At 39.4% G+C, this 9782-nt stretch overlaps 2 protein-coding genes across 2 annotated transcripts in view; one reads left to right on the top strand and one right to left on the bottom strand.

Moving 5' to 3' along the window:
- The window catches only part of UTP15 (UTP15, U3 small nucleolar ribonucleoprotein, homolog (S. cerevisiae)), a 10817-nt gene extending 10578 nt beyond the window's left edge, over positions 1–239 (bottom strand). The window contains exon 1 of the mRNA XM_009327303.1: positions 234–239. Within this exon, the coding sequence (XP_009325578.1) occupies positions 234–239 (6 nt within the window). The remainder of the gene's footprint in view (positions 1–233) is intronic.
- The window catches only part of ANKRA2 (ankyrin repeat, family A (RFXANK-like), 2), a 21680-nt gene extending 13359 nt beyond the window's left edge, over positions 1–8321 (top strand). Inside the window, exons 2-9 of the mRNA XM_009327236.1 lie at positions 559–962; positions 2990–3148; positions 4566–4631; positions 6003–6100; positions 6276–6401; positions 6790–6856; positions 6948–7028; positions 7985–8321. Of these exons, the coding sequence (XP_009325511.1) occupies positions 662–962; positions 2990–3148; positions 4566–4631; positions 6003–6100; positions 6276–6401; positions 6790–6856; positions 6948–7028; positions 7985–8040 (954 nt within the window). The 5' untranslated portion in view covers positions 559–661 and the 3' untranslated portion in view covers positions 8041–8321. The remainder of the gene's footprint in view (positions 1–558; positions 963–2989; positions 3149–4565; positions 4632–6002; positions 6101–6275; positions 6402–6789; positions 6857–6947; positions 7029–7984) is intronic.
- The last annotated feature ends 1461 nt before the right edge of the window (positions 8322–9782 follow it).

Here is a 9782-nt window from a genome sequence, read left to right as displayed (position 1 = left end):
TGCCGGGCGCTGCCGCGGAGCCCGGCCGGACCTTGGGCTTCCCGCGGTGCTGTCAAAAAGCCCCGGGTATTCTGGGATGTTTTGCTGTCGTCGATCTAAAAGGGGATTTATCATTTTCCTGCGCGTACGGCAGAAGCCCTTTATTTCACTCAGGTTATGAAAAGACTTAAAGTCATAAAGTGTCATAAAGTCACTTTAACTTTTATTTCAGGTCTACTGTTTTTAGGCAATACGGTCATCTTCTCCTTATAGCTTGTTCCTGTCTTGGTATAAACGTGGTTGGTTGTGGTGGTTTTTTTATTGCAACCAGACTAATGCTCCAAAACGTCACTTAGAGGAAACTCCTGCTGGCTTCATTATGCAATTTGGCTTAAATATCCATGTGATAAAGTGTAAATGGAGGATTTGGTCAGTAGTTTGTGACAGCAGTAAGGCTGATATTTCACCAAGGTTTTGACTGTCAAAACCAAATGCCATAAGCATAAATGAAGCCACGTTTGGTGTCTTTTTATGCATTACTTCACCAGAATGTTGTTAACCTATGTTACATGTGTTCAGTTGCAGGTTGTTCAAACATCCGGATCTCTTTAGATACAGCTTGGTTGGCTGGAACTGTTCTTGGCTAGAAGCTATGAAGAAGCCTTTTGCGTAAAACTTTCACATGACTGAGGCCATGGCATCTTCAACGAACTTAGATGCTGGGGCCCAGTTAATTGTAGAAGAATGTCCCACTAGCTACAGCCTTCCGCCCATGCAGGACATTAAAGTGGAGCATCAGCTTGACTCTAGCGCAGAGGAAGGCCCAGCTCAGAGTGTTGCCATGGGAATGAAATTCATTTTGCCCAATAGATTTGATATGAATGTCTGCTCACGATTTGTGAAATCTTTGAATGAGGAGGACAGTAAAAATATTCAAGACCAAGTTAACTCTGACCTTGAAGTGGCGTCTGTCTTATTTAAAGGTTGAACTTTATGCTACAAATCGTTATGTATGGACTATGTCATCCTGTTAAGCTGTTATGTTTTTTTTTTAAAAAACCTCTGCCTTATATGTGTGTTAATCAGTAATAGTTTTCTAAGATTTGTTCCCCTAACATTTTTATTAATATGCTTAATGGATTATTAGTGTTAAATTAATTTCCCCCAATATTATTTTTTAAATCACATTTTTAATTTTTTTTTTAATCGAAAAAGTAGTGGCACAAAAAGTCTGTAGTGTAATTTAGTAAGAGCTGATGCTGATTATGAAAACGAGCTTCTTTTCTGTAGCATGTCCTACAACATGCTACACCTTGTATGTATGTCTTTACAGAACACTAGTGAAAGCACTACATGATCATTTCAACTTCAGTAGCTTTCTGCAGCACGTTTTGTCTTTTCACTAGTACGATGACAAAATAACATAGGTCATGCAGTTGACTTTATCAATATGGCTGTACAAAGCCTGTAGTTGCTGTAGCAATTGGCTCGCCAATTCAGCTTCACGCTGCTTGAAAGCAAATGTGTCTGCAGTTCTGGATCCCTGCAGCTAATCTCCAGCCATTGCTGGGCAGCTTCATCAGAATTGGTCCGTGCTTTTTCATGGCTGAGCATATTGATGGACAACAGAATTAGGACTTCTGTCTATTCCCCTTTAACACTTGTGGTTTCCAGTGCTCGCTGTAATATTTCAGACTGTTAGTAATGTATCTTTTCGTGAGGTTGAATTTGACCCATTTCCTATAACAAATACAAACACAGACCTGTTGTGGATTTTGATGATTTCTCTGATTTGTGTTGTTTGGCTGCAGTTCAGCCATTGTAATTCTCAAACTTTTTTGATTTGCAGGCCCTAAGTGCTTACTAGTGGAGCTGCAGACCTGAACGGCAAACTTAGACCCATCAGTGATAGGGTTGTTTTTCTTAGGTAACATTTGTGAACCCCTTAGAAGTAGTCCTGCGGATGCAGGGACCGCAGGTCAAAAATCCCTGGTAGGTCTCTTAATTTGATCACGTCAGCTGTAGCTATTTGATTGGCAAACAAAATGTAATTTCATTTTCATCCTGTTACCCTGTACTTTTAAGTGGTTCTCTTCCCGAATTTTGCTTGGGTTTATGATCATGAAGTTCTCTATGGTGTGAATTCAGTGTGCATGTTAATTACCTTCCAGTCATTAATTGTTAGCGCACACTGGTGTCAAATCAATTTAGCCAATAATAGAGTTTAATCTTTCAATATGTTTTTCCAGTATTTAATCAGTTAGCTTCTTAAAAATTATTTGGCTTCTCCGCTACTTCTCAAAACCTACTTTTGAGAATTAGAGGCCAAGATAACATACATATTTTGTATTAAAATGGCATTAGAGTCTAATAGAAAGCTAGAAAAGTTAGTACAAATGAACACAGCAGCACTGAATGACTTCTTGAGTTCTAAGTGGTGACCTGCTGTTGCATTTTATGATAGTGTGGCATATCTCTCTTCCTGCTGGATAAGTATTCATAAGGCATTCGTAACGCAGTTACAATTTATCCAACAGGAGTGGAAAAAGTCCTGGTGAAGAAAATTAGTGAAGGTCGTCTCCACTCATGCAGTGGACTGGTTAGAGAATGGGCAAAGGGATGAGCTGAGCTGCATCATGTTACTGCACTGGAGAGGGTTAGTGAGGGTATGACAGGTTAAGTGGAGCCATCCTACCTGAAATATCCATGCCAGCTGTGCTGAAAATCTAGACAAAGGCTTACCTCATTTAGACACCAACTTGTCTCTGGGTGACATGACACCATACCAAACCTGTGGGGTAGCAGTATTGTTTTACGCCAGAAATGAATACAGCCCTTTATTCAACTCCCACAATACACAGTGGAAAAAGCACATGTCACAAAGCTTACTTAACATGGGTTTTAAAGATCTTGTGATACTGGTGCTTTCTAGTTTGACTTAGAATCTGTGGCTTTCTTTTAATGCTCTTACTAGTACTAAAATCCTGTCTGTTTTCTCTCTTCAATGTAGCTGAATGCAACATCCACACTTCACCTTCCCCTGGTATCCAAGTAAGACATGTTTATACTCCATCAACTACTAAGCATTTCTCACCAATAAAACAATCCACTACCCTAACTAACAAACACAGGGGAAACGAAGTCTCTACAACACCTCTGCTTGTAAACTGTAAGTATCCTTCTGCCTTACTGTTAATAATTATTTTGTGAACTGTGTGTTAGATGCTTGACAGATTTTTCCGATTTTTTCTTTGGTGTTGTAATGAACTTTAATATAGGAAGAAAACATTGAGACAGTCTTGTCTAATTTCACATGGTTCCAACCATAAAATAGTAATCCATCTGCTGTATTGAATTAATGACTGAAACGTATTTTCCAGAAAGGATCCAATTCTTGATTTAAAAAATACGGATAAAGATTTTTCTGATCCTTTCTAAGCTTTAAGTTAATGTGCTTCATATACTTGTTTTCAGAACTTGTGCATCTTGTAAAATTTATTAAAATTAGATGATTGGTAAGTGCTACAGACTACTGCAAATGTCATGATTGTCACAGATCTTGAAAGTCAAGAAGGCAGTATTATTTATGGGGGTTTGTTTTTCTTAACTGTCAAGCATTTTCTTTACAAATTAATTCTCTGTAATTTACTTCGTCTATAAATTATTTCCTCTATAAATTGTAAGTCCAATGTTTAAAAAAAAAAAGGCTGCTTGCATGGGAAGAATGAATCTGGAGCTGCAACATAGGCCTCAACAAAATACAGAGTCTTTCTGAAAAAAAAAAATCAAACTTTCATGTAGTGAATAGGAAGAGGACAGTGAGCATTTACATTTAAGTAATCATTAGCTAATTTTGTTGATATATAATGTGGATAATGTATTATATATTCCCTCCTGAGCACCTTTCAGACCTGCTTCAAGTTGTAATTATCAAAACCATGCACCTGTGCAGAGTTTACTGTGGGATCAGAGATTTTTTGCTTCATAATCTCTTAAGAAATATTCTGCTTTTAATTCTTGGTACTTTTTATTAAAAATAATTAAAAAAAACCCAAACCACAATCTTTGTCTTCCCCTGTAGATGTCATGTTGTGTATAGTTTTGTAAGGTCTGATCTATTCCACATTGTAGTGAGTGAGAGTCATGCTACACACTTTTTTGAGCAGCATGACAGGTCTCCTGATGGCATGGGATCTCTTAGATGTCATTTTTAAACTATACAGCCTTAATTTATCAAAAAATGCTTATTTTCATTTGATAAATGTTCTTAATGTGATCTTGGGTTGCTGACCAAGCAGCAGAGAAGAGAGTATGTTGCCATGTATTACAGTCAGCATAGGAAGTATATTTGCTTTCTAGTATGATTTATGCATTGGTTAAAAAATTACCTAAACCTATGAAACTGTTTGGAAACTTTTTAGTTTTTAAGATAGGTTTCACCTTATACTCTGAACCGGAATCACTATCTACACTCTCAAATCCAAGTTCTGTACTGCTCAAGCCAATGGACATGTTATGCCCAGCTCCAAATAAAGCAGAATGAAAATTGGTGTGTGTAACACATGCTTTTGCTTCCCTTTTTGCAGCTTTATCAGTTCATCAGCTGGCTGCTCAGGGGGAAATGTTATATCTGGCCACGCGTATTGAACAAGGTGAGTCAGAGGGAGGTTAAATGCCTTCCTTTCTTCTTCGGGGCATTTATACCATGCTGTGCTTGACTTTTTCTCCAAAGCTGTATTAAAAAAAAATCATCAATTCTGGTACAGATTGAAGGATATTGGAGGTATCTGTTCTTTGTGCATGTGGACTATTGTTTCACATCAGTCTTTTACTCACTCATTGCTATAATTTGGATTTTAAATTAAACATTAGCGTTAATAGGGGTTGTAGGTAGATCCTTTCCTCCCCCTGCTCCCTAGCTATATAGGTAATTCATGGAAATGAGAAGGGAGAATCTGTTAGTTCGATCAAAAGACTTAATTTTTTTTTATTATCTTTGTCATTTAAAACACGTTTCTATTAATGATGGCTTTCCAATTCTATTTAATCAATCAACATATAGAGCTCTATGTTGGTAATTTAAGCCATGGCTCACACCCGCAGTATAATAGTGCTACTCATTCTGAGTTGTGTGATAGTCTTCAGTGTGACAGTGTCCATAATACCTATACAAAATTTCAACTCTACATAATGTATTGAATTAAGTACTGTCAATAGTATATTCTTATTGTTTTTTATTAGTAATCAGCCATGCTTTCAGTGCATCTTTGTTGAAATGTTTACTGCAAAGCAGGTAATGAGTCGATGAGTCTATATACTTTGTAATAAGCCATATGTATGGAAAGCAAATTGATTCTGGAGTGTCAGTAACAGTTAAAAATGCATATTGTGGTGCTATGATAAGCATGGGATTTTTTAAGTACTTGGGTATTAAAAAAAAAATTCCAACTCAAATATTTCAGTCAGCCAGTTGTTAAAAAAGTTCTTTTTCCTTCTTCCAGCTGCACTGGAAGTAGACCTTAATTGTTTCCACAAAACACTCTATTGATTACATGAGCTTTGGGGTGAATGGAGTTATACTATCTATATTGCTTTGCAAGCTAATTCTTTACAAGATTGTGTGGCTCACTCTATTGAAAAAAACACCTTCTACAGTATGATAGAGAATGTACCTCTTCATTTTTCAAGCAGCCCTTCTCTGCTTTCCAAAGATAAAGCCCAGATTACAGGCAACTTGTAACATTTCTGAGTAAACACAGAGCTCGATTTATAGAGCTTAAAAAAAATAAATAAACCCAAATCTTAAATTTTACTTTGGTCAGTTGGATGTTTTTTTCTTTCTTGGACAAAGATATGTGCACCACCATTGGGACAGAATTTTGTTTTTAAAGTGAAGATGAGAATGACTTGTAGGACACACTGGTACCTCAGTCCATTCACCGTGGATGTGTCAACATATTTCACCAGCTCATACAGTGCATTAGTGAAAGGGATTACTAAGTTGCATATTTTTCTTTAAACAGAAAATGTAATCAATCATAAGGATGAAGAAGGATTTACCCCTCTGATGTGGGCTGCAGCTCATGGGCAGATAGCAGTAGTGGAATTTCTCCTCCAGAATGTAAGGAAAAAAACACACTTCATTTTAAATTTATTTAGTTTTTAGTTCAATTTGCCTTCCTAAGTTTGTTGATGCTGCTATACACTTAAAAGTTGTAAAGTTAAGTTCTGTGTAAAACCTCACATTTAAAAAAAGCATGGTTAACTTGATTTTTTTAGTAGTATTATTATTTCAGGGTGCAGATCCTCAGATTTTGGGGAAAGGGCGAGAAAGTGCACTCTCACTGGCTTGCAGTAAAGGATACACAGACATTGTCAAAATGCTGCTCGACTGTGGAGTGGATGTCAATGAGTATGACTGGGTAAGACCCTAGCTTGAATTTATGTCAGAGGGTGCTTTGGTCAGAAATTTGCAAGAGGGCACAGCACTGGCTTGGGTTCGAAAATTGTTCTACTTCTTCTGAAATATCTGAGAGTTTCAAAACTTCCATAGGATAAGGCCCTACTAGTTCTGACTCTTCTGTGTAAAAAGAGAATGAGACTAACGCCAAGTCCTTGTAGAAGGGTGAGCTTACAGTCTAAACAGTAGACAAAAAAAGATGGAAGTTGTGAAGAACCAAAACAGAACCTCATTTTTATAAAACCTGTGAAGTCTCTTCCTGATACCTAGAAGTATACTGGTGTGTTAAGGAATTACAGTCGCAGACTGGTCAATCATTAAGTGTCTACGGCTTTTCCCTGCTTTTGCAGAATGGAGGCACACCTCTACTATACGCAGTACATGGGAACCATGTGAAATGTGTAAAAATTCTCCTTGGTAAGCAGACTGTCCAAACTGAATTATCAGTAATAGTGTACTATCAGTTCTCATTGTCAGAAATAGGAGTTTCTTTTCTTATTTTACATAGAAAGTGGTGCTGACCCAACTATCGAAACAGATGCTGGCTATAATTCCATGGATTTGGCTGTAGCCTTGGGCTATCGGAGTGGTGAGTATTGCAAATGTAAATTCTTTGATTTTTATTTTTACTGCTCCTTGCTTATATAGCTTATTATGTAGTGATAGCCTAGTAGAGGTTTTGCAGCTGTAAGATCATTCCTGTCCTACAAGTCTTAATATGCCTAAATGTATCAGCCCAAAATGGGTAGGAGCCTCCATCCCTGTCTCAGAAAACCAGGTACCTAGTAAGAAAATGTCACTGACCTGGATCTGCGTCTGTGGGTACAAATAACGCTGTGTAGGGCTCAACCAGCCGTGATCCAGACAAGGGGAGCTGAGCTGCTCCCTCACCCTGTACAACGGAGTGTGTGTTGCACTGCACAATGATAAGAGGCCGGCAGCCCTCCTGAACCCCTCACCCTGGCGCTCTGTTGACTGGCATGATGTGATGTAGTTTGCAAAACCTTCTTCCCCTGTCAGACTAGCTCTAGCTCTAGTTCATCTTGGAGGCAGACAGCAATAGCGCGAGGATCAGTGAACTAGGCTACCTTACTTGGTTCTGGAAAACAGAAGTAGAAGGGGGGGGGGGGGGCAGTAACTTCACAGATGCCTAGATGTAGGACTACTTCAAGAGTTCAATCTCAAGACGTTCCACAGAAGTAGTTTCTAATAAACATTTTTGCCTACTTTCCATTTATAGATTTAAAAATTACCTTCCGTATGCTATCTGCCTATTCAAACCAGAGAACAGATCATTGCCTCCAAAAACCATCATCTGCCTTACTGGGTGTATTGGTTTTGCATTACATAAGGCTTTTATTTTCTGAAGGGACACAAACTCTCTTCCCAGAGTGGATTTACTCCTGTCTGTTTTTTATGAAATGATTGTACGGCATCTGCCAGGCAAAAACAGTAAAAAAATTTTCTGCCAGGAAAAAATAGTACAGCCCTAAAGATGTTAAAAAACATTGAACCTGATTAACCTGATTTTTTTCTCTGCTTTAGTTCAACAGGTTATTGAGTCTCATTTATTAAGGCTACTTCAAAATATCAAGGAGTAATGGTTGGCTCTTCTGCGGGTGTGAGTTCTTGGCTTGGAGATTTGAACTGCTTTTTAGCCCTGGAATCAGTGACAAGGGTTGGTTGTTTTGTAACTTTACCTCAGTTCAACTATCTGCTGTTTTTAGTTAAGCTTTTTAATATGCTTCCTCTTCTTTCATTGTTGTTCACAGAAATATGCGATGTCATCCTTTTCTTAAATATATTTTATGTAATTCTAGAAGAAGTCGTCAGTTGTCATGCATGAAAAACCTTGTAAATAAAACCTGTTTTGACTATCTAAATGTTTGCACTGAGTGCAGTGGGTGGCACTGTGCCAAGTGTCCTACTAGGTCACATCATTGATACCTATTCACAGGGAGAAATTTGTTTAGATATTGAGGTATATCACTATAGATGTCTTTACTGTTAATAATACCAAAATGTGCACCATGTGCGATTGTGAAAAAAGATCCCCAGTTAATATTACTGTGTCAGCTTTTGGCTTTGCCCAGTTTTTAAGAAGTTGGTAATAAATTGAAGGACTTTGATGGTAGCTTAATTCCTACCTGATTTCTGTCCACCTGCCTCTGCCTTCCTGTTGTAGTCCTGAAACAACTAGGCCAGAGTGTCCTAGATAGAAATTCCTCTGGTATAAGGAAGCCTAATTGCAAGTGCAGAATTCCTAGCTCCTGAATATCCTCCCTGCAGCGGCTGAAAGCAAACATCAGCCGTATGGGAAAAGAAGCCAGAGCCTACTGCATTCCAGCCTTCTTCAGCCAAAGTGTGGTCCTTTGGATCATAGAATCATAAGAGTATCTCAAGTTGGAAGGGACCCATAAGGACCATCGAGTCCAACTCCCTGCTCCTCACAGGACTACCTAAAACTAAACCACATGACTAAAAGCATCATCCAGATGCTCCTTGAACTCCGACAGGCTTGGGGCCGTGACCACTTCCCCAGGGAGCCTGTTCCAGTGATCAACCACCCTCTCGGTGAAGAACCTTTTCCTGCTGTCCAACCTGAAATTCCTCTGATGCAGCTTCATTCCATTTCCTCGTGTCCTATCGCTGGTCACCAGAGAGAGGAGATCAGCACCTCCCCCTCCACTGCCCCTCTTGAGGAAGTTGTAGGCTGCAACAAGGTCACCCCTCAGCCTTCTCTTCTCCAAGCTGAGCAAACCAAGTGACCTCAGACACTCCTCATTAAGTCTTGCCCTCGAGGCCTTTCACCATCTTGGTCGCCCTCCCCGGACACACTCTAACAGTCTGATGTCCTTCTCGTATTGAGGCACCCAGAACTGCACACAGTACTCGAGGTGGGGCTGCACCCGTGCAGCGTAGAGTGGGACAATCGCCTCCCTCGACCGGCTAGCGATGCTGTGCTTGATGCACCCCAGGACATGGTTGGCCCTTTTGGCTGCCAGGGCACACTGTTGAGTCATATTTAACTTGCCATCAAGCCAAACCCCCAGATGTCTTTCCATGGGGCTGCTCTCCAGCCTCTCGTCCCCCAGTGTGGGGGGATGTCCCAGTGTAGCTGTTTAGCTAGAACAGCAATGATGATTTTGAAATTACTTGAAAAATCAGGCAATGTTAACTGATTTTCTGGGACCCCTACACTTAATCAAAACTACACGGAGTGATGGGACATGCGATAGTTTTGCACAAATAATAGATAAGCTTTTGAAGGAGACTTTTCTGAAGCTTTTTCCCCTGACAGTACATACGGATCCCCCACGCAGTGGTGATGTGTTTCCATAGG

This window comes from Pygoscelis adeliae, unplaced genomic scaffold (genome assembly GCF_000699105.1).
Source record: "Pygoscelis adeliae isolate BGI_AS28 unplaced genomic scaffold, ASM69910v1 Scaffold26, whole genome shotgun sequence".
NCBI lineage: Eukaryota > Metazoa > Chordata > Aves > Sphenisciformes > Spheniscidae > Pygoscelis > Pygoscelis adeliae.
Note: the sequence above shows the minus strand (reverse complement) of the source record. Positions and strands in the feature narration are given on the sequence as shown.